The 25,192-nt window shown below is 37.4% G+C and overlaps 1 protein-coding gene across 1 annotated transcript in view; it reads left to right on the forward strand.

Annotated features, from left to right (window-relative positions):
- The window catches only part of LOC124795632, a 318,228-nt gene that overhangs the window by 85,697 nt on the left and 207,339 nt on the right, over positions 1 to 25,192 (forward strand). Inside the window, exon 3 of the mRNA XM_047259704.1 lies at positions 3,108 to 3,251. Coding sequence (XP_047115660.1) covers positions 3,108 to 3,251 — 144 coding nt within the window. The remainder of the gene's footprint in view (positions 1 to 3,107; positions 3,252 to 25,192) is intronic.

Raw genomic sequence — 25,192 nt, forward strand, 5'->3', positions numbered from 1 at the left:
ATGGGGGCTAGGGGGTGGGGGGGGGGGGGGGAATCAAAGTAATGTACCTTAAATGTTGCAAGTTGATAATTAGCGATCGTCTTCGCCACCTTCCTCTTTTGCACTTCAGTGCTTAGGCAACATACCTGTTCCGACTTCACATAATGAGTTCCATCTTCTTTTCGGTCGCCCCACATCGCTTCTTCCTGAGGGCTCGAACTTCGCACTTCTTTACAAAGGGCTCGCACTTCATTACAACGACTCGAATTCTGTCTTCATCCATCCGCTACATCTGTTGTCTCCATTCTTCCCTGTGTTCTCCAATTTCTCATTTAAATTATAAATTCCCAATTCGGCCTGGATGTCATCACTTTTTGTTATTCCTCCTTGAGTAATCTTTGACAGTTCTTAAAAAATGCCGTTTCTGCTGACTGTATGTTATTTTTATCTCTGTTTCCCTCACTCCACCTTTCGCTGCCAGAGAGCAGCACAGGTACTGTCATTGTTTTATAGCGTTTCAAATTCGGGCTTCTTAAACTATATTTATGTTTTGTTTATAGTTCTATATGTGCGTTGGAATTTGTTGGTCTTGTTTTTTTTATGTCTTTGTATATGTCCAGACTTACGTTACTGCCTAAGTAACTCAAGTGCCTCGTTTTCGATAACAATCTTAGATAGAACGGGAAATTTTCCTTAGTGGGCCTCAGCTTTCGTTTTATTAGTAGATATTTTTAGTCTGTAATGTTATCATCTGCATACACCATAGCATATACACTATGTGGTCAAAGGTATCCGGACACATCCAAACACATACCTTTTTCATATAAGGTGTATTGTGCTGCCACCTACTGCCAGGTACTCCATATCAGTAGTCATTAGACATCGTGAGAGAGCAGAATGGGGCGCTCCGCGGAACTCAAGAACCTCGAATATGGTCAGGTGATTGGCTGTCGTGTTATACGTCTGTACGCGAGATTTCCACACTCCCAAACATCCGTAGGTCCACTGTTTCCGATGTGATAGTGAAGTGGAAACATGAAGGGACACCTACGGCACAAAACCGTACAGGCCGACCTTGTCTGTTGACTGGCAGAGACCGCGGACCGTTGAAGAGGGTCGTGGTGTGTAGTGGGCAGGCATCTATCCAGACCATCACACAGGAATTCCAAATCGCGTCAGGATCCACTGCAACTATTATGGCAGCTAGGCAGGACGTGAGAAAACTTGGATTTCATGGTCGAGCGGCTGCTCACAAGCCACACATCACGCCGGTAAATGCCAAACGACTCCTCGCTTGTTGTAAGGAGCGTAAACATTGAACGATTGAACAGTGGAAAAACGTTGTGTGGAGTGACGAATCACGGTACACAATGTGGCGGTCCAATGGCAGGCTGTGGGTATGGCGAATGCCTGGTGGACGTCACCTACCGGCGTGTGAAGTGCCAACAATCAAATTCGGAGGCGTTGGTGTTATGGTGTGGTCGTGTTTTTCATGGAGGGGGCTTGCACCCCTTGTTGTTTTGTGTTTCACTATCACACACGGATGTTTTAAGCACCATTTTGCTTCCCACTGTTGAAGAGCAATTCGGGAATGGCGATTGCATCGTTCAACACGATCGAGCACCTGTTCATAACGCACGACCTGTGGCGGAGTGGTTACACGACAATAACATCCCTCTAATGGACTGGCCTGCACAGAGCCCTGACCGGAATCCTACAGAATACCTTTGGGATGTTTTGGAACGCCGACATCGTGCCAGGCCTCCCCGACCGACATCGATACCTCTCCTTAGCGCAGCACTCCGTTAAGAATGGGCTGCCATTTCCCAAGAAACTTTCCAGCACCAGATTGAACCTATGCCTGCGAGAGTGGAAGCTGCCATCAAGGCTAAGTGTGGACCAACACCATATTGAATTCCAGCATTACCGACGGAGGGCGCCACGAACTTGTAAGTCATTTTCAGCCAGGCGTCCGGATACTTTTGATCACATAGTGTAGATTATAGTTACTTTTTAGCTGTTACCTTCATGGACTTTCTTATTACAGTTTGTTATGAGATCCTCAGTACAGACATTAAAAAGACTTGGCAACGTACTGCATCTCTATCTGACATCTTGATTTATTATTATTCCGTTCGTGTTTGAAGTTGCAGTACTTAATTGTTTTGGTGTCTTCAATATATGCATCTAATAACTTGCATGAGATGCACGGGATATATTCACTTGTCCATTATTGTCCGCAGTCTATTTCTAATGACGGAGTCCAAGGCTTTTTCGAAGTCAATGAAAGCAATAAGTGTTTCTAAACTGACTTCTCATCGTCTTTCTAAAATTATTTTGATGCCAAAAAATTATCGCTGCACGACCCTCTCTTGCACTTCGCCGAAACGTGTATGTTACTACTTTAAAGTGACTTTATCATTTTTTAGTAAGCTTCATAAACTGCATTCGTGAGACGTGTACCCTTGTAATTGTCACATACATTTCTTCGGCTCTTTTTTAAAAATCGAAATTAACTTCGGCCGATTTTCAATCATCAGGAATTTTACAACATCGCCAGCATTCATTAAGTAATTAATTATCAACCATTTGAGATACGACTGTCACAATAGGTTCTGCATACATGACACGTTTTAAAACTCGCCGATTCAGTTATATAAAAAAGTGGCGATTTTAGATTTTTACCCCCTCTCCGATAAATTTGTGAGGATGCCCATGGTGCACACCGTTAGTAACATATCATAAGGGTATCATTTATATTATATTACATGTTCTGCTCTTGTGTCCTGCTACGGTCGCAGGTTCGAATCCTGCCTCGGGCATGGATGTGTGTGATGTCCTTAGGTTAGTTAGGTTTAAGTAGTTATAAGTTCTAGGGGACTGATGACCTCAGAAGTTAAGTCCCATAGTGCTCAGAGCCATTTTAACCATTTTCTGCTCTTGTTTCAGAAGCGAAGGCTTTCTCGAAGTATGTTTTCTGATTAAACTTTCGTTGGTGTTCAATAATTTGAAAAGTACAGCGACATTAATCAAGTGTTCTTTCCTTCAGTACGTAAATATTCAGCTCTTTTTTCTGAGTCTGTTGTTTGTGAATTGCGTTTGTGACGAGTGCAATTCTTCGTTTGCAGACCCAGAGTGCGGGCAGCTGCCAGACGAGGTGAACGTGACGTGGCCCACGGCGCAGTCGGAACTCGTGAGAACGACCTCGGTGGTGAGCATCGCCTACCTGGCCGTCGGCACCGCCTGGGCGCTCCTCTCCCTGCCCCTGCTCGGTCAGTAGCTGCTCGCAGAACACCGTTACTTGCTCGAGCTTTCAGAATCGGTACCGGCTTTCACTGATCAAAAGTATCTAGACACTTGTTGTGGCGTGTGTCCACACTTGGCCTTAATGACGGTCTCAGCTCTGCTGGGTAAACATTCCATTAATGAGGTGTGTGAATGTCTGTGGCGGAAAGCCAGCCCACTCTTCGGCAAGAGCCGAGGACGGAGCCGGCCACTGTGGCCGAGCGGTTCTAGGCGCTTCAGTCCGGAACCACGCTGCTGCTACGGTCGCAGGTTCGAATCCTGTCTCGGGCATGGATGTGTGTGATGTCCTTAGGTTAGTTAGGTTTACTTAGTTCTAAGTCTAGGGGACTGATGACCTCAGACGTTAAGTCCCATAGTGCTCAGAGCCCGAGGACGGAAAAGGTACTGGTGTTGGGCGTTAGGATCTGGAGCGAAACCGACGTTCTAGCTCGTCCCACAGGTGTTTCGTTTGTTTCATGTCGCTACTCTGGGCAGGCTAGTCCATTTAAGGAATGTTACTTTTGCACAAATAATTTCCTCACAGATATTGCTTTATGACAGCGAGACCCAGGAAAAGGATCGGGATTAATTTAAGAAAAACACGTGGAAGGATGGCGAACTTGATGCGTCGTTTATCATTCGCAAACAAATACTTTTACGCTGAGGCACTGAAGAAATTGGTATAGGCATCCGTATTCAAATACAGAGATATGAAAACAGGCAGAATACGGCGCTGCTGTCGGCAACGCATATATAAGACAACCAGTGTCTGGCGCAGTTGTGAAATCGATTGCTGCTGCTACAGTAGCACATTATCAAGATTTACGTGAGTTTGAACGTAGTGTAATAGTCATCGCACCAGATATGAAACACAGAATTTCCGAGGTAACGGTGAAGTGGGGATCTTCACGTACGACTATTTTACGTGTGTAGCTTGAATTGCGGGAATCCGGTTAAACGTGAAGTTTTTTGAAGGACATCATCTTTACGCCAATGACTGTTATAAGTTTTTATTATACACTATTGCAACTTCTGCCTTAGACCATTATCAAGTACTGATATTACGGCTTCAAGCCATGTCAACATAATGTAAGCTAACACATTTGTATGTCGTTGTTAATCCTGTTAAATACATTCGTGTCGTTGTTACACAGAACGAGCACAAGTATTCAGACATCGTAAAACAACATAATCTGTAAATGCACATGTTCGTTAACCCATCACTAGTCATCCATGCATTAGACCACAGCTTACGTTACGTTGACAATGCTTGAAGCCGTAGTATCAGCACTTGATAATGGCCCAACGCCGAAATTGCAATAGTGTGTAATAAAAACTTATAACAGTCATTGGCGTATAGATTACGTCCTTCAAAAAGTTTTTTATGACTGTGAATCCCAGCTACAACAAGTGTAAACATGAAATCTCCGATATCGATGAGGCCGGAAAAAGATCCTGCAACAACGGGACCAAAGACGACTGAAGAAGTGTTAGGGGGTTCAACGTGACAGAAGTGCAACCCTTCCGCAAATTGCTCCAGATTTCAATGCTGGGCCATCAACAAGTGTCAGCGTGCGAACCATTCAACGAAGCATCAACGAGATGGGCTTCGTGTACCCTTGATGACTGCACAACACAATGCTTTACGCCTCACTTGGGCCTGTCAACACCGACATTGGACTGTTGATGACTGAAAACATGTTGCCTGGTCGGACGAGTCTCGTTTCAGATTCTATCGAGCGGATGGACATGTACGGGTATGGAGACTACCTCATGAATCCAGGACCCTGCATGTCAGCAGGGAACTGTTCTAGCTGGTGGAGGCTCTGTAATGGTGTGGGGCGTATTCAGTTGGAGTGATACTGGACCCCTGACACGTCTAGATACGACTCTGACGGGTGATACGTGCGTAAGCGTGCTGTGTGTCCATTCATGTCCATTATGCATCCCGATAGACTTGGGAAATTCCAGCAGTACAATGCGACACCCTACACATTCAGAATTGCTACACAGTTTCTACAGAAACACTCTTCTGTGTTTAAACACTTCCACTGGCCACCAAACACCCCAAACATGAAACTTCCTGGTAGATTAAAACTGTGTGCCCGCCCGAGACTCGAACTCGGGTCCCGAGTTCGAGTCTCGGTCCGGCACACAGTTTTAATCTGCCAGGAAGTTTCATATCAGCGCACATTCCGCTGCAGAGTGAAAATCTCATTCTGGACCCCAAACATGATCATTACTGAGCATATCTGGGATGCCTTACAACGTGCTGTTCAGAAGAGATCTCTCGTACTCTTACTGATTTATAGACAGCCCAGCAGGATTCATGGTGTCAGTTCCCTCCAGCGCTATTTCAGACATTAGTCGAGTCCATGCCACGTCGTGTTGCTGCACTTCTGCGTATTAGGCAAGTATACCAGTTTATTTTTCTCTTCAGTGTATTTAATGACATTTCTGTCAAAAGCCAACTAACAGTTGCCAAGATTCTTGCCAAATACATGTAGATAGTTATGGTTTTTAAATTGAAATCACAGTGCATAAGGGCATTTGCAATACGCATAAAATTACAAATTCTACGTGAAGGAAAACATGTCAATTGTGCAACGGAATGGTGGCCCGATTACAAACAGTTAAATGATTTAATAAACCTTTGGCGGCAATCTGTCCGCGTGACTAGCGTCACAACTGAGAGCTAATACCACAACGGGACTTGGATATAAGTTCAAGGAAGTTAAACAAAAAACATTAAAATGCATACACCTCCACTGGTTGTTTTGCTCTCACATAGTGATTGCTACCCACGTGTAAAACCGAAGGAAACAGAAGTACGTCACTGATTTTCCGCAAGCCTGTTACACATCAAGTTGAGTAATTAAATAAAATAAACTAGCAGGTCCCTAAAACACTATTAAAACGATAATAACAACTGAACCCTTTCTTTTTTTGAAGAAATCAAGAAATACAGTGCTCAGTTTGCCCAACAGGTTTCATCACCCTACCACAAGTACCATACGATAATAGAAACACTGAGTAAATTACTTCCCGCGACACGATGCCAAAAGAATAACAATAAGCTAGTCAACTTGAGGCTGGAATGGGGGATCCGCAACACCTAGGCCCCGTGCGATGAGGGAAAGCCGCCGAAGTAGAAGTGGAAAACGCCTCCCTGCCCAGGACCAATAGAACAGTAACGCATCAACCGCTGTCGATACAAGGCTGCCAACACACTCTAAACAACAAACAGCAGACAAGTTTGATAGAAATTAGCATACACAGCAACACTTAAGCGGCCAATTAGAGATTATTTTCAAGGAAACCAACTATTAATACTTCAGTACGGGAGCGCCCCGCTCATAACATTGTAAATTAACCTTACTAGCAGTAATAGGAAGCAATGTACAAAGTCATTTTACAAAAATAATTACATAATAATTCAAACGAGATTACACAAGTCAAGGTATACCTCTTCTGGGGCCTCTTACGGACCGGCCGATGGCAGGTTAAAATGTACACCTATAAGCCGTAGTGTTCCTCAACGCGGAGTAAGAGAGTGTGCAAATACAAACACGCACATACATATGACCTGTACGTGCGTACCTTTAGGCTGAGCGCACGAAACTTTACTTGCAGACCAAATCCAATAACACGCCCCAGGAAGGGCCATAAGGCCTACAATAAATAGAAATTACAGTTAATCAACGATAACATCAACGATTTTAAGTACCAGACTAAAAATTGCAAATATTATACTTCGTTCATCATAAGAATAAACCTGATGTAAACAAACACAAACGCAATGATTGGTCAGAGGCCTTAGCACACGTACATTGGTGTTGTTACACTCCTGGAAGTGTGTTCTACTTACGTATGAGATATATTACTACTAAGTTGCGTTAAATGACGCTTCACGATATTCAAATGTATTAACAACCATCGACGTATTTCTTAATGACACTTGTGCTATGTAGCTTTCATTTCAAAAATCGTGTACAGTCACAGCCTCTGCGCTGTTGTGCTCCGATTGTAACGCTGTTAATATGCAGTATGACAACGGCTGAGGCTATTCGCTGTTCCATAGTGAAACACGTGTCTGGAACACGGTTAAAAAGTGCCGAGAAATAGGTTGTTCTTAACGTTCTTCATAAACTTACAGAGCTAATCGGCTTTGAAGTTTCCCAAGGCGCTGTATTAGATACAATTTACACACTTACTAACAATAGCGCCATCGGTAGCGTTATACATTGATAATTTTCTGCAGACTGTGGGTCGTTGGTTCAATTCTCGTGAGTTACTTTTTCTTCTCGTTCGATTTGAAATACCTACATCTCGTAACTGTAAAATTCATCATCACTTTATTATGAATAATGCGCGTCTTCTTGTTTCCAATTACATATTGCACGCGAAACCTCTGTTTTCATTTCAAATATAAATTCTTAATCATCGATATTTTATGAAATACTGTTAAATAATGGTTGCTTAAATTAAGAAAACATAACAATTTAATTTTTAAGGCAAAAACGAAAAATCAAATATTCTTTTTTTGTAGTGTGTCCATTGCTTTATACCACAGATTTAGTTAAGTGTCGTACAAACAAGAATAACAATCATTTCACAGCACTGAGCTCACCATACAAATTTTGCATTTTTCCATTTTTCCACTGTACTATTACAATATAAACCCAACAGAACTGACCTGGAGCCAACTTAAGCGATCTGGAGCGAGAAATGACATGACTATTAAGTTGCCATACGTAATAGAATTATCGCACATAGCTTTTTCACATGTCACTGCCGAGCACTGGCGGGATGTAGAACTATACATCACAAAATAAGAGGAGAAAATGCGGCGCCTGGGGGCTTCGTGGATTCTGTTGTTGATCGAATCGTTATCAACGTAGCAAATGACACTTCCAGAACTGAAATGTATTTCTCGGATTTGGATGAGGAAGGAGCTAAGAGATTCCAGACTGAGATTTCCATTCTGCAGCAGTGTGCGCCGATATGAAACTTCCTACCAGATTAGAACCGTGTGCCGCACCGAGACTCGAACTCGGGACCTTTGTCTTTCGCGGGAAAATGCTCTACCAACTCAGCTACCCAAGCACGACTCACGACCCGTCCTCACAGCTTTACTTCCGCCAGTATCTCGTCTCCTACCTTTCAAACTTCGCGGAAGCTCTTCTGTGAACCTTGCTAGCATTCGTGGAAGAATGGATATTGCGGAGATGTGGTTTAGCCACAGCCTGGGGGATGTTTCCACAATGAGATTTTCACTCTGTAGCGGAGTGTACGCTGATATGAAACTTCTTGGCAGATTAAATATCTTTTCTTCCAGGAGTGCTAGATCTGAGAGGTTCGCAGAAGAGCTTCTGTGAAGTTTGGAAGGTAGGAGACGAGGTACTGACGGAATTAATGCTGTGAGGATGGGTCATGAGTCGTGCTTGGCTAGCTCAGTTGGTAGAGCACTTACCCGCGAAAGGCAAAGGTCCCGAGTTCGAGTCTCGGTCCAGCACACAGTTTTAATCTGCCAGGAAGTTTCAGCTAAGAAATTACCTGACGACTGATTGTAATTAATACCTTCATTGGCTTCAGTATTCAACAGTACAGTGAAATCCCTGCAGTACGCTTTCGCATCACACATACCTCACTCAGAAAAATTACTTTGTATTTAAGTTAGTAAATTTCATCACTCTTGTTTAAAATTACAATAGTATTTAAGGTGGGAACGAGCGCGTTCTCTGCTTACCATCTGGTCACCTAAGAAGCGAGCGGTGGTGCGGGAGTTTTGCGAATATTATTTCATTCTTTTAAAAAATTAAATGACATTCGAAACTTCATTGTTTCTTTGCTCGTCTCTTTCTACTTCTGAACTGCAACTGCTCACACCGTTGCAGGTTATGTGGACCGCTGGCTGGCCAGTGCTGTCAAAGTTTAATGCGCCGATGAAGCTATTGTCCCGCATTATCTCTGTCTATGTGCGGGTAAAACAGCATAAAACGTATCCATATGATCGTACTTGACTGTAGTGGTACAGCTTGGCTTCCACTCCACGTGAAGCGAAATCCAATGAGATTCAAGCAAACACAGAATAATACATGGTGTAATGTTTACATCAGGTTTACTCTTGTGACGAACAGAGTATAGCTTGGCGCTTACAGAAACATCCAGATTGAAACACACAGCCCCAAAAGGCATCACTGAAAGGCATAAAGGAACCGGATTCCTGGGCAGCACACCAGGGCAGAATAATCAGTCCTTAAGTACAGTACTTACAGAACAGTCTTCATACATAATTTCAAATAAATGCCAAGGAGGCCAAACAGCTTCATGGGTCCAGTCTAGGAACCGCATAACACTGCTCTCCTGCTAGTAGCTGCTAACAAGTTGTCCTTACATCTCGGCGTATTTGGCACACCACAACTGACTGATTCACTTCGTAACCAGGTTGCACGCGACGAGAGCCGCTATTTGCCAGCTAAACTCGCCGATAGCAACGTTCAACGCCACAGGAAAACGCAGGTCCCCATAACCCAACGGCCAACGGTTTGAACTCGCTATAATCACCAGGACGCCGAGTTCTCAGGCACACCCGCTCAACTCCGTGTCCCACCCACCGCTCACGGCCACACCGCCTCAGAGGCAAAGCATAACAGAGCAAAGATGACACTGCGAGGGCCAGAGTCGATGGAACGCGCGCACAAGTGGCACCAGTAGGATCGCACGTGCTCTCTCACAGAACCCAACACAGTTTAAACAGGGAGCAATGCCACGCTGATACAACCAGTCATCGTCTGCAGTCTGTCCCTCTAATGTACGCAGCACACAATGCTGTAAAATATATTCATATCCTTCCGCATTTAGAGTTTTGCTTAGCGTTATAAAGTGGCCACATCCTAACCACAGAGAACACCCCCATAGCATGAAACGGCCTCCTGTGTACTTCATTCTTGGCACAACACACAATGGCAGGTAATGTTCTCCAGGCATTCGCCGAGCCCAAATGCTTTCATTGGATCGTCAGCTTCCAGTCATCCGTGTCCAGTGGTGTCGTACTTACACCATCTCAAGTGTCCCTTACCACCAACTTCAGAAATGTGTGGATCCTGACAGGGGAAACTCCTCATCGCACCCCTGTGAGATTGAACACAGATGAAGCATAAAAACAGATAGTAGGAGTACTGAACTGTGAACAAACAAGCAAAATAGAAGCAGTAAACGGTGCAAGCTCAAGATGTGCAACATCCAGCGCTTTGCTAGAATTACGGCGCTGTGATTGTGCGCTCACGGTGTTGGACTGAAAAGCGGGATTTCCATGTTCAAATCTCCTTCGTGCCCCATTTTTTTTTTTCCGCAAAATTATGAACTTCTCGTCCGGTCATGACGTGTCTCTTCTCCTTTTGTAGTTTCGCCAATTGTTGTACTGTATATTGGTTATAGAGTATGAGTCATGTAATAAAAATATATTTCCGTCGCAAGTTAATTTGAAGACTAGTAAGAGTAGGCGAGATGTTGCATGAACCTCTCGCAAAAATCCAAACAATCAAATAGACGAGCCGAAACTCCCAAAACGGAATGCAAGAGCCACAACATGAGGTACTTCTGTAGAACGAACAGGAGGTACATACATCTGTAGGTCTCTTTCTTACACCTCGCTGTTGCAGATGGACATTGTACCACGACACAGACACAGGGAACAAACACGTCAATGACTGGACGAACAGTTCATAATTATGCAAAAAAAAAACGGTACGGGGATTTGAATTCGCAACTCCCGCTTCGCAGTCCAGCATCGTGACCACATCACCACGACGCCGCAGCTACTGAAGTTCACTCTATATTTCACATCTTGAGCCGGGCCGTTCACTGTATTGGGTTTTCATCTTTTGTCACAGTTCAGTGTACCTTCTTCCCATTTTTATACTTGATCTGTGTACAGTTTTGATGGGCTATTCACTGGGCCATCTTACCATTAAATTTGAAGGCGGTGCCTTGGGTAATTTCCCTTGAGAGGAGTTGCTCGGGCACTGTACCCACGTCCTTTTGATGCCACACAATAAATGTTCCACTTGGTGTGCTGATAGCACTTCCGACTTCACGAATGATTCCTTCTACTAATTTCATGAAACATTTCACGGTCACCCTCCAGAATGATCCTCGGTAACTGTCCATTAGTAATGAGGTCTGCTTGATCTCGGTTTAGCTGTCGTTTTTCCTTCCCGTTTCCGATTCACAGTCACATCACCAACAGTCGACTTGGGTAGCTTTAGAAGGGTTGAAGTTTTGAAATGCGTTAGTCAAAGACTGGGTTCTCTCCTCCCATTTCGAGGGGGAGGAGGAGGGAAGGAGGAGGTCACTGTTTAACATCCCATCGACTGTGTGTACCATGCGTGTGGTGTTAAACTGAGTCACGGGGGTCAGTGAGCTGTTACGTGATTCATCCAAAATTTCACTTCGTCTGTTCCTTTTAATTTCTTTTACATTCAAATGCGTATACTGCATGTTTTTAGCAACGCCACCTGTGTGCTAGTTTCGTTGTTCTGTGTGACCTGCAGGAACATATGGAAGGGGTGACTGTTCTCAAGGGGAGATTCCTTGCACAGTAGGGATTCTTCACCTCGACAGTGCCAATCCCTGCGACAAAGCGCTGCATCAGCCGGCGCTGCGATGACGTTGTTAATGGGACACCTCGCTTGTGCAAGATAGTGCCTGTGAATATGGGGTTCTGTCAAGAAACGTAGAGGTTGTGTTTCGGCCAAGCGACATAATCTTTTTCAGCAGACGCTCTCCGGCGACAGAAATCACGAAAGCAGTTTTTCGGCGCCTTCCTAGAGTGCTGGCTGAAAATATTTTCTCTGAGATAGCAACTGTCCATGTTGGGTGAGAATCAGACGCCACTTTGAGCTCTGCTCTGTTTTGCTTCCTCTTTTGTGGGGACACAAGTTGCTCGTCTGGGAACAAACGTGGGAAAAGATTTGAGCGCCCATGTCTCTGTATGCAGGAACAGAGCACATTTGTTCAGTTCAATAATTTTGTTATTAGACCTTCCATTGGACAGAAGTTTTGGAGCTAATCCTCACATTGGACAAGCTCGAAATTGTAACATCGAACTCTGAAGTGTAGGTATCTCACAGGCGGGTCTTGGGTTTTATTTAGCACGTTTCGTGCTCCTCCAGATCTGGAAAACTTTGCGCTGATAAACTGATGAGGGGGGAAGGACATCGGAAACGATGGACGATGGATGTTTTGGGTTCCGTCGGTTGCAGCAACGCTCGTCATGCAGTGGCAGTTTCTGACGCACAGGTGGTAAGATTTATCTGCGGTGTGGGTTTTCGAGAAGGAGGAGGAGCAGGGAGGAGATTAGTGTCTAAAGTCTCGTCGACGATGAGGTCATTAGAAACGGAGCACAAAATCGCATTAGGGAAGGATGCAGAAGGAAAGTGGCTGTGACCTTTTCGAAGGAACCGTCCTGGCATTTGCCATAAGCGGTTCAGGGAAATCACGGCAAATCTGAATCAGTTTGGATAGATGCGGGCTTGAACGATTGTCATGAATGCAAGTCCAGTGTGCTACCCACTGCACCACCCTACTCGGTGGGTTTTCGAGTTCAGATGCTATCGGACCACGGATTGTATTCAATTTGTCATTTTCATTCCATACTTGTAATGTTAGTGTGTCTCACAAGTGATTTGTTTTTTGGGCAAAATATGTCTGGGACTACGTATAACAATCCACTCAGTAGCTAGTTACATGAGTGGTTACACAAATCTAATGGTAAATGCTGTGGCTGTCTTTCAAATCCAGTATGTTATTACCCACTTGCACACCCAATGCAAGTATGGACTTCCCTCTATTATATTGTTCTTATTAACTGTAGCATTGGTTGTATGTGGTGTTATTATTCTGACAGACGTTGTGACATGCAATTACTGTGCCTTACGGTCTCATGTGAATACCTACAGAAGAAATGACTATAATTCCACTATACCCTGAATTTAATTTAAGTGTTTAGAAATTCTGTCCTATTTCATGCTAGGTATTGTAAACATAGAGATGCCGACATCATAAGCCAGTTGCTTGGACCAATTTTGATATCATTTAAATAATTAAAATAATCAGCATTATGCTGTGTAACAACTGTAATGAGGGCTGAGTTCACAAGAGTTGTCTGTGTGATGTACGTCGGAGCTTGGCTGGTGTCTTGCAGTGTCCCTGATGGATCTGTTACTCAAATGACATCCAATGACTAACCCAAGTTCAACGTCACTGAGCTCTCCTGAGTGACCTGCTCTGTGATCACAGTTCCTGTACTGATGACACATTACCCCCCTCCCCATCTTCTTTTATACTCGTATGTTTGCCTCTTGTGACATCTAGTGGTCAATTCTGCATTAAATAGAGGCATTGAGGTATATTTGATCACTCTAGATGTTCTACCACATACAGTATGAAAACATACCAAAGCAAACTACATTTCGACTGTCCTTGCAGTGTAACAGAGTTTATGCTGAGGATGGCTACTTTAGATGGCTTGTATTTTTCAGTTGTTATTTTTTATGCTATCTACAAGTTTGTTCCAGTTGCAGGAAAAATTGGTTGTGAACAATTTTGGCTGCCTATTAAACTGGGGAGTGATATTCCTTAACATCTATACTTGGAAAAAAAATCTTTTAAAATTATCTTTATATTTTATCTTGAACACTGTTCTTCTGAAGTAGCTAACTTTCACCTTAATTAGCAATATCGTTGTATTAACTTTAATAACACAATTTCATAGCTACTATGTACAATTCTTCTTAAACAAATCTGATGAGAAAATCACGTTTCTTTTAAAAATTCTTACTCTTTGATAACATTTTTATGTCCTGTAAACTAAGGGCAACACTCAAAATACAACTTGACCAACATGTTACTTCTGATGCTTGTTTTTCAGTTAGTTATTTAATGCCATCTTTGATGAATTAGACACCTCTCTCAGATGGAAAGCTGCAACTAGCAAAGTATTTCTTTTCAAGCCACTGCGAGCGATTTGTTTTAAGAAAGGTATCAGTAAAATCAAAATCAGGAAGAACTATACGTAGTTAAAAACAAACTGTTCCATACTAGCGTTAGCATATTTTGGGATTTGATCGATTACTACTTGTATCCTTTTAATATCGTCACCTAGTTGTTCTGCCTCACGAATCAGTGCACTGATTAATTTTGCATTATGATAAAAGATGCCTATGGCGACAGAGCCAGAGAAAGGTAACATAAACGACTGTTAAGTTCTTATAAAGTAATATGAGAGATGTTGTATAATATGGTGTATTAAACATTTTATAAAGTTCATGGCAACAGAAAAAAAGAGTAAGAGTGGGTGATACTTATACTTGTCTGATAAAACCTCTTCCCTCAAAAATATTTCTCCCCTTCATACCTCCTCTGTGTTACCACACATGACGTGTCCCTGATCTCATTTGTACTAAGATTGCAGGACACACAAGGTGGCTATTTGCTTCCACCGCCCTGGGTGGAATGCGTAAGTTCTATTAAATGTTCATCAACCTGCAGTCTTCTACCGTAGTTGTCCCCTGTGCAGGGAACAGCACATAGGTCACGAATCTGTTATCTGGAGGCTGTAAGAAACTCTTAGTGAAGAACTTTTGTTTTAGAAGTGATTAAGTTTCCAAGCAGTTTGTTTATACAGGATGCCACTCGCTTTTTATTAGCAGAACAGGAGAAACTGTACAGTTACATTCCACTTCAGAGTCACAAATGATTTCTGTTCTTCAACAAATTAATGAACTGCATATTTCTGTAATTAGTATCACACTGTTCTCAACTATATGTCCAAATAATCATACATTGCTAATAAAGTCTTAACTAACACCGACAGTGACAGACTACATGTCTGTCTTGTGACACTGCCACACCAGCTCTGATCTTACAGCCGAAACACTTTGCCCCCTATTCAAGTTAGGCTCACTCTGAATATCACTGAAGTGCTTCATCTGCCTTTCCATTTTGCAGCTGTTTATTATTCTGCTGGTTATTAATACTTGTGAAATAATGGAATGATAGCACACCATTGAGAGATGCTTTAATTAGAAATTCAAGTAAATACACTGTTTAATTTTGCAAATATTCATGATAGGAGACTAACATTTTGGCGTGCAACTTACAAACGCAGGAGCCAATTGTGGAGAAGGGCCACAAATTAGGCGGTCTTTTTCATGATACGTGTACCAAACAAACCATCTGTCATTGGTACCTCACACCATATTATGTCATCTTACCAGAGCTTCCTTCTCAACTGCTCTAAAAAGAGCTTCTTGCAGCTAAATATGATGGTTGCAAAGCAAGAAATATTATAAGCCTTGAAAGCATAGTGAAATCCCAAACACAGTGCTCTGAGTTCAAAAGAGGTACAGAATCATGTTACAAGGTACAGTGATATGGAATATGCTAACTGCGAAAACTGCCTTTCTTCTTGTGGTGAAAATTACATTTCTCTCTAACATTTTCAACAGTCTTCAGTATCTATGTTGCATTATAATACCCCTGAAACATGAAAGGATACTCTGTGAAATGGTGCTTCAGTATAACTGTCCTCAGGCTGCTGTTCTCTCAACGTATCTCAAACAAAATTGAGGTTTCAAGATGTATGGAGTTGCTCATAGCATATAACAAAAAATTGGTTGGTCTTTATTTGATATAAATACTTTAGAATTAACTGTTACTTGACATACCAATTTATCAAAAGAAGTGAAAGATAAAAAAGCTGTAAGTAATGTACAAAACAGGTCTAAAATTTTGTCTTTATTCAATAAAATCAGATTTATACCCAGCAAATGGTCATGTAGAAAGGAGTATTAATTATAAAAATGCTGCATTAGAATTAGATGATATTTTTCAAGAAGAGAAAATTAATTTTCCCCTTCAGCTAACAGATATTCCAAAATTTGAAATGAAGTAAAATTTTTCAATTAATGTTTCTTCTTATGATGAAAATTTATCGTATATCCTCATACCAAACAAAAAATATACACAGAAAAAGTAAATCTTCTTTTAATGTGAGATAAAAATAATTCACATTATTGTTGGATAAAAAATCAAACTAGATTAATTAGTTCACAATCAACTAAAATTGGACATCAAATTTATTCCTGTGATAGATTTTTAATATATTTTTATACTGAAAAAAATAGACAAATGCGAAAATGATCATAATGAACATAAAGAAGTAAAAATTGATAAACACATAAAATGTCAGAAACAAAAATTTAAAAATAATAATAATTCATTACGAATATCTTTTGTAATTTATGCACATTTCGAATGTCTTTTAAATGGTGGTATTCCAAATAATAAACATCAATATATATCTACTTGTAAAGAGGTTAAGGTGGATTAACATTACGATTTATGGGGAAACTTAAATTTATGAGTTATAATGTTGATACGTTATCTTCTTATCTCACAAAAGAACAATTCAGATAAACAACAATATATTTTAAAGGTGAAAAATTAGATTTATTAATAAAAAACAGTGTATTAACATATAAATGGATTCTGAAGAAAAATTACAAGAAACAAAATTTCCTAGAAAAGAATGTTTTTATTCTAGACTCACTAAAGAAAATATTTCTGATGAAAATTATAATTGTGCAAAAACAGTTTGGGAAAAATTTAGTATTAAAAATTTAGATGAATATACAAGTATTTGTAATTATTCTGGTGTTTTAATTTCACTGGACTGTTTTGAAAATTTTAGACATACATTTATTAAATCTTATACACTCCATCCATCTTGGTATTTTACACCTCCTGGAGTGTCATTGCATCCTGTGTTAAAAATGAGAAAAACTGACATTTATTTGTGAAGCGATTGTGATAGGATTCGAGGTGGAATTTCATATAGTATTCAAAGATACCACAAATCAAATAATAAATAAATGAAAAATTTTGAACCAGAAAAACAATCAAATTATATTGCATATTTAGACAAAAATAATTTGTGTGGCTGGGCAATATGCCAAATTTTATCTTTTAGCCATTTCAGTTGGTTAAACCCAAAATGTTTTAACTGTGAAATAATATTTACAATAAGTAATAACAAGTAATATGGTTATATTCTGGAAGTCAATTTAAGGAATACCAAAATAATTTCAAGATTTAAATAAGGACTTACCATTAGCACTGTGAGAAAGAAATAAATTACTAACAACATTAAATAATAAAGAAAAATATGTTTTAAGTTATAGAAGTCTTAAACACCAAATAAATTACAGGTTGAAAATCCAAAATTAATAGATTATTATCATTTGAACAATTACATTGTTTGAAACACTATATCGATTTTAATACAGAACTGAGAACTAATGCCAAGAATGATTTTAAAAGATTAATATAAACTGATAAATAATTGAGTATTTCATAAGAAAATGGAACATACTAGATCTGGACAAAATGTTAAAATAATTACAGATACAGAAAAGTATATGAAATATATTTCGAAACCAAATTATGTACAAACTACTATTTTTTCAAAAAATCTCTTTGCAGTCATATGAAAAAATAATAAAATTCAGAAAAAAGATCATTGATGAACAATAAACAAATTTGACTCCAAAAGGTAATGTTTATGGAAATCCACAGTAAACAAGGAAGTGTTAGGAAAAATGAAACATGATAATCATGGAAAAATTACATTAGAGCAAGATCGAAAATGTATATTTAAAAAGTTAGAGAAAATGTAGAAAAATACTAAAAGAGATAAAAAATCTGTTATAAAACTGAAATTAGTTATGTTGATTATAAAAATAAAAAATCATACAAAACAAATTTAATTAGTTCATGTAAACATGAGCGTATACAGTTGAGTCTAATAAAATTGTTTTGAGTTCTGATGATGTCAAGTATATTATATTACAAGATTTATACATCAGCATATGGTCATTATAATTTAAAGTCAAATAAAATAACAGATGAATACACTGAGCTCTTACATGAATTAAACAGCTGCATAGAAGATTAACCAAACAATAATAGCAAAATAAAAAAATTAACGAATTTTTAATATTTTTATGATATGGTAGTTTTTGCCATTTTTCTGGTATACTTACAAACAAATTTTCCCACAAAAACATGCAACTTTGTGATAATATCCTCTTCCTGTTTTTCATAATTGGAAACTATTTTCTCCTTCGTTTGATTACAGTCACAGTTACATATCTAGAAGAACTTTTAATTCCTTTTTTATAGTATTCACAAGGAAATGTTTTCTTATTTCTGTTATTAATAAGTTATTTTATATGTTCATATTTATTTTCTCTATATTCTTTTTGTTTATTTTTTATACAATCGATACAACACATTTTTGAAGGCTTATTCACATTTGAAATTTTTTTTCATATTTTCACAATGGACAAATAACATCGTTATACTTTTCATTTATAAAGAAAAACATAACATTTTCAAAAAATATTAAAATTAACTATATATATCGATAAGAAAGTTTTAATAATCATTGATGGAAAAGTAATCCATCGTTTTATGCAAATCAGGTTGGTAATATCTTAGGGTACAATGTTCTTGAGATCATGTAAAACAACATATTAAGGAAATGTATTGTAAAAGATATGAATATTTCAATAGCACTGTAATCTTGCTATGTAAAAATATTCATCCTCCAAAATTTACAAATGGATTTGGTTTATATTAATTAATTACGAATTCATAAATGCCATTTGCTGAAAGTTTTCAAGACTGAATTTATGAAGAAGTTTTACCATGGTGAATATAAAATAAATATTAATATAAAACACCTTATGAAGGCCAAATACATCGTTTAAAAGCGGTAAATAAAATTATGCATAACTATATAAAAATGAGATGAAATATTTTATAGAACTATAGTAGTATTACATGAAGAAATGAACAAAGAAATAGTTTATTACTACACATTATCAACAACACGTGATGAAAATTTAAGACCTAATTTTCTTATTTAACCATTATGTGATAGTAATTTCAGTTATGATGATTATGTTATTCAAACACAGTTTAAAAAGGCTAATAACCAAATAAATGATATTAAAATATATATCCAAATTTTGAAGAATTTTTAAGTATAATTACATGCCAAGTTCAATAAAATTATACCAAGAAAATAACAAAAGTTGAAAATTCTTTTCATCAAAATTATTTCAATATTTTGGATCCTTATTCAAGAGAACAAAACTAAATTCCCCACTACTTTTCACGATTTTAAATAAGATTTATAACGATTTTTATATAAATACAATCAATGAAATTAATTCAAACTATCAGATTCCCAGTTAAAATTTTCAAATTATTCCAACATTAAATCATTTTTGTTGACCTTTAATTGAATATCAAAAAATACTGTATCTTCCTTAATAAAATAGTACACATAATGGACATTATAAACATTACAATACATGTTTAAATTTTCAGTAACTGACTGCGCTGATAAATAAAAAAATTTATTAACATTTTAAACAAATTACATTAATATAGTTTATCCTGTGTGAATTTTTAAATGCTAATCACTTATCATATACTTAATCTCCCTTCATTCTTAAGACTTGTTCAACAAGTTAAACATCTGGAAAATTCGTTTTCAATGGTTCTTGTTCATATAAATTTCCTTTTATTTCCTCGCCATTTAAATCTTTCACCTTATATGTGATTCGATTAGCAAGAATAACATCCTCAATTTCAAAATTCCTGTTGACCAATTTGCTGTGTATCCTTTTTAGAAAATTCCTTCTACTGTTCTTAATCTTACTTGATCTCCAATTTTATATTTAGCAAGAGTATCTAAGAAATTTGCTACATAAACAGTTTTCAATAAATTTTTGGATTTCCTTTGTTTATGTATTTTGATTTCATTTCTATTGTTGTATCTTTTGTGGTATTATATTCATCAACTAATTTCAAAGAGAGTTCAACCCGTTTATAATTTTCTTGTGAGTGAAATTTTTTTCGCATTTATACATTCAATGTTCTATTAAATAATTTAGCAATAAGTGCTTCTAATTCACTAAAAGTTGGATAATGATTGTTATTAAATCTTTTTCATTAATTCTTGAGATTATTAGTTACAAAATTCTTGACCATTAACTGTTAATATTTTTTTTAATTTTCTCGACTCAAATATTTTCCAAAAGAATCAATTTCATTCTTACCTATTTTATTTTTAATTGGAATAGCCCAAGCAAATTTTGAGAATCAGTCTATAACATTTAATAAATATTTATATCTTGTATTTATTTTTAAAATTCTGTTTAATTTTCCAGAATCCATTTCAATTAATCAAGCTTGTCATAAATCATCTATTCTAAAAGAAATTACATTTCGTCGTTTAAATTTTTTCTCATTGATTTATGTATTTCATTAACAATGTCTTCTAGAATATTTATTCCAGCACTAAGTATTTTTTAAACTGATTCTCTTTTTTTAATTTTTTCAAACTGAATGAAGACTTTCAATCCTTTGTTTTGCATTTTAAGTAGTTACTCTATGAGGATTATGTGTTTCAGTGAACTTTTTCCATTTCATAAAATAGATGTGATTATGATTCTCCATTTATACAGAATAAAATGAAATTAAATTATTTCACCAAATATAATTAACTTTACATCAACTGGAACAGTTTTAACAGAATCCCTTAATCTTATAGTCAGCAAATTTGATTTGTGCACTATTGACTCGTTTTAATATGGAGTTAAAACCGGTTCTGAGAAATAATCTGAAAAATCATCTTGTATTTCCTTTTTGTAAAGTAATAAGTTAAATTAATTTTATTAAGCTTATTAAAATCTGTTTTAGCGACATAATTATTGAACTGCTTTAAAATGCTTGTATATTCAGCTTTAGTAACATGATTCTTTAACTCATGAACTGAATACTGTTTGCTCACTGGATGTTTTACATCAGTTGGATCATTTATTCTTACAATTCCTCTACCTTTAAAACTAATGTAACTTCATGTTACTTTTAAAAATGGAATTTTATTCTTCCTCAAATTGTTTAATTTCATGATCTATTTTTGACTCTACTGATGATTGAATGTATTTAAATTTTGTTTGTAATGAATGTAATAGAGCTTTTATTTTTTCAATTCTGACTAATTCTTCTTGAATTTTTATACCTACTGTAGATGGAATATTTTTTTAATTTTTGATTCAAAATCTTTGATTTTGGATTCAAAATCTTAAAATTTAGAAATTCATTCATTATTAATATTTGGTTCTAATGACTGAAAATCTTTTCTTTTTTCTAAATTGTTATTGAGTTTAGCATGTAAATTATTTCTAAAAAGTCCATGTAAGAAATTTATTTATTTAATAAAATTGCAGTCAAATAGCTATATGCAGTTACTTTGCTTAACATTTTACATTTACATTTTACATTTTTTCTTATTCATTTTTAGGTTTCACTCTTTTACTGCACACCTCTATGTGATATCGTTCACATGCTTCGTTACACAGTTCACCCACATGTGTTGTGGTTGGGTCGTGATAATTTTTGTTTTTGCAAATTTGATGATCAAAGCTGTGAATAAATGATCTGGTTATAACATGCTGCAGTTCGAAGTATGGTGCTGTCTATGAGTGACTTGTCATTGTTTTGGTGCCATAGAACTCCAGCCATACTTTTTCTTGTTTATCCTTCATGTTCTTCAGTTGATTTCTGGAAGCCTTTGTGTGTGGCATCATATAATCGAAGTTTGATGTCTTCAATTAGAAATGTCTCTCTCGCTACCAGGTACACTAGTTGAGATCTTGTAGTCTTTGAGAGACCTAGTGCTCTTTTTACATAAATCGGTTTTACCTTTTCCTGTATTTCTAGATTTTTTTCTGTCAGGTGGTCCCATATAACATCCATCCCATAGGCCAGGATTGGCAAGGTTTTTGCGTTGAACAATTTCATGGCCATTTCTAGACTGAGAAGGCAGATGTTTTTGATGAGCTGTATTGCTATTATTGCTTGGGCTACACGTTCTGTTGAATGTTCGGGGAAGCATTTGGCTGTTGATTGCAATGTCACCCCTAGGTATTTAAAGTCTGATGAGATTTTTTTTTTGTCCCCCTGATTTTCATTTCCGCATTCTTGGGTGTTTTGCCTCCTTTTCTGAAAATCACCATTTCGGTTTTTGTTATGTTTATGTGTAGTTTGTGTTCACTGCACCATTTATCTATTTTCACAATGATTTTCTGCGGCTTTTCTATGTCTGTTGATCCTACAGCTATGTCATCAGCATATGCATATATGTACAAATCTTCATTTTCTCCATTGTTCTTCAGTGGCAAGAAAGTACAGCAAAGGACTCATTGAGTCACCCTCTAAGACTCTCTTCCACTGCAAAATGAGGTTCAGAAAAGAGAGGTTGTCTGATACTGTGACTAAGGTTTATTCGAAGTTTGACTTGAAAATTCTTGCCCATACGCTATCGTCTCCCACTGCGTTTTCCAGTTTTTGACTTCCATAAGTGTTGATCTTCGAGACGTGAAACCCATTTGTGGTTCTGGGAGGTTACTGTCCACAGAGGCTTTGATTTTTTGTGTAATTATCTTTGAAAACATGTTGAACTGACTATTTTCTAGGTCAATGCCTCTGTACGTGTTTCTGTCCGTTGGGTCTCCTCTACCTTTTTAGAGATCTTTTATTATCGAATGTCTGCACTGGGTCGGAATTCTCCCAAGTTTCTGGCATTTATTGAATAGTTTGATCCATACGTGTTGGAGAGCCTCTTTTGTATCTTGTTTATGTTGCTTGTATATATATATATATATATATATATATATATATATTATTGGGTCATGCTGCTTTCTTGTTCTTCAGTGTTTTCATACTTCTCTTACATCTTCTTCATTTAGAGGTTCCCATACATCGTCTTTTTCCTTTGTTTGATATTGTTTCTGTTTCTTTGGGGGTGTTTGGATTCCTCATTTGTTCAATATCTTCCTGAAGTGGTCTTTCCATTCATTCATCTCTATATTTCGTAGATGAGCCAGTCTTCTTGGTCTTGCTGCTATGTATGGGTCTTCCACTGCTTCATCCACTTCTCTTTTTGCCTCTCTTTCTATGTATTCTTTTTTCTTCTCTTCTATAGTTTTTTGTAGATTTTCCTCTCTACTGTGTATAGTTTGCATGTTTCCTTGTTGTGCTAGTTTCATAATCTGTGAAGCGTTTTTAATACAGTGTTCCTTTTGCTGTAGCATTCAGCATCGAATCATCTTTTTGCCATTCTTGTTTTTGGGTTTGTTTGGATCACTGAATTTTTTAGGAAGTCTTCTATTTTGTCTGTTGCTTTTTCAAGGTCTCCTTCCTCTATTAAAGTTTCTATTTGTATTATTTGTTTTTGATGGTTTGTTATTTTTCTTAATCTATTTTCCTTTCTTCATTGGAATGTGCTTTCATATAGGAGTGATGGAGTCATGCCATATTGGTTGAATACTTCCCTTTATTTCTCCTCTTGCTCAGGCAATATAAATAGTGCTTTTCCCATTGTGGCATATATATGTAGGTATTTGTCTGTCATTCAGTAGGGTGAAACCATCTTCTTGTAGGGTTTCAATGACTGCTCTTGTTTCATAGATCTGAATTTCCATTCTGCAGATGAGATCGCCTGCAAAATGGTGCTTTGCTGTCGTATTAAATTTAAAGTATCTTTAAACTTATAATTCATATGCAATAGCTTTAAAACAAATAAACACAACTGACTGCAAATAAATTTCTTAAAATTTTGTATCATTTCGATCTCATAATCCAAATCATTTTTTACTAAATAATTTACTAGATGGTTTGGTGCATTACCACCAAATAAATCGGAAACAAAATTTATGGCTTTATTCTTACATAACAAATCCATGATTAGATGTATCTAAGTTACCTGTTCCACCATCTAAATCTTTTGGTTTATCAGATAATTCATCAATCATAAAAACGCTACAAAAATAATTAATTTTTAATCGTTTAGTTTTTCAATCCCAAAATTAGATTAAGGATTAATAAATTTTTAATTACTTTATTGAAATTTTTTCCCAATCCACTTCCATTCTTTTCAATTGATAAATTGTCTTTTTTGTCCTTCTTATTCTTTATCAGGTTTTTTCTTGTTTGTAACTGCATAAGCATTTGCTGCAGATATACCAGTAACTAGATATGGCAATGCAGCTAAAAACATGTTTCTTCATTAAAAAAGCGATAATTTGTTTCACAATATAAATACCTGATTTAATAATTAAATTTCCTCCAATTTTTTTAATCTCCCTTTCTTTTTTGTGCACCAGTTAAAAATTGATCAACACTATTTAATTCTTTATTATTTTATTTTAGTTGAGATGGTTTTACTTTGCCACTTGGAAGTTTAGTATAATCCTTACTAAAGTTACACACACACACACACACACACACACACACACGCACACACACGCACACACACACACACACACACACACGCACACACACACACACACACACACACACACACACACACACACACACACGAAATGTTTTATAACCCCCATCCATTTTCATCGACATCTAAAGTCAATCCTAATTTTCGTTTTCATTGCATTGTTACTCTAACAGCAGTTTCAGCTACATTTTTCTCCTAATGTAGCATCACTTGCATACATTCTTTCTTTTGCAGCTAACTGAAGTTCTTTATCAGCTCAATGGCTCTATTCTATATCTTTATGATCATGATAGGCTATGTCATGTCATTTGCATTCTTCTTCTAATTTATTTATTCCTGGATCACCACTTGCTAGTCTTTCTTTTACTTTGAACACGGTGTGACACCAATTATAAACAGTGTAATGCACTTCATATGGTAAATTATTAATTGCATCATTTACTAAGCGTTTTCCATATTCCCCTTTCCTAGAGTATCTGATGTGTTGTTCAAAAT

This window comes from Schistocerca piceifrons, chromosome 4 (genome assembly GCF_021461385.2).
Source record: "Schistocerca piceifrons isolate TAMUIC-IGC-003096 chromosome 4, iqSchPice1.1, whole genome shotgun sequence".
Taxonomy (NCBI): domain Eukaryota; kingdom Metazoa; phylum Arthropoda; class Insecta; order Orthoptera; family Acrididae; genus Schistocerca; species Schistocerca piceifrons.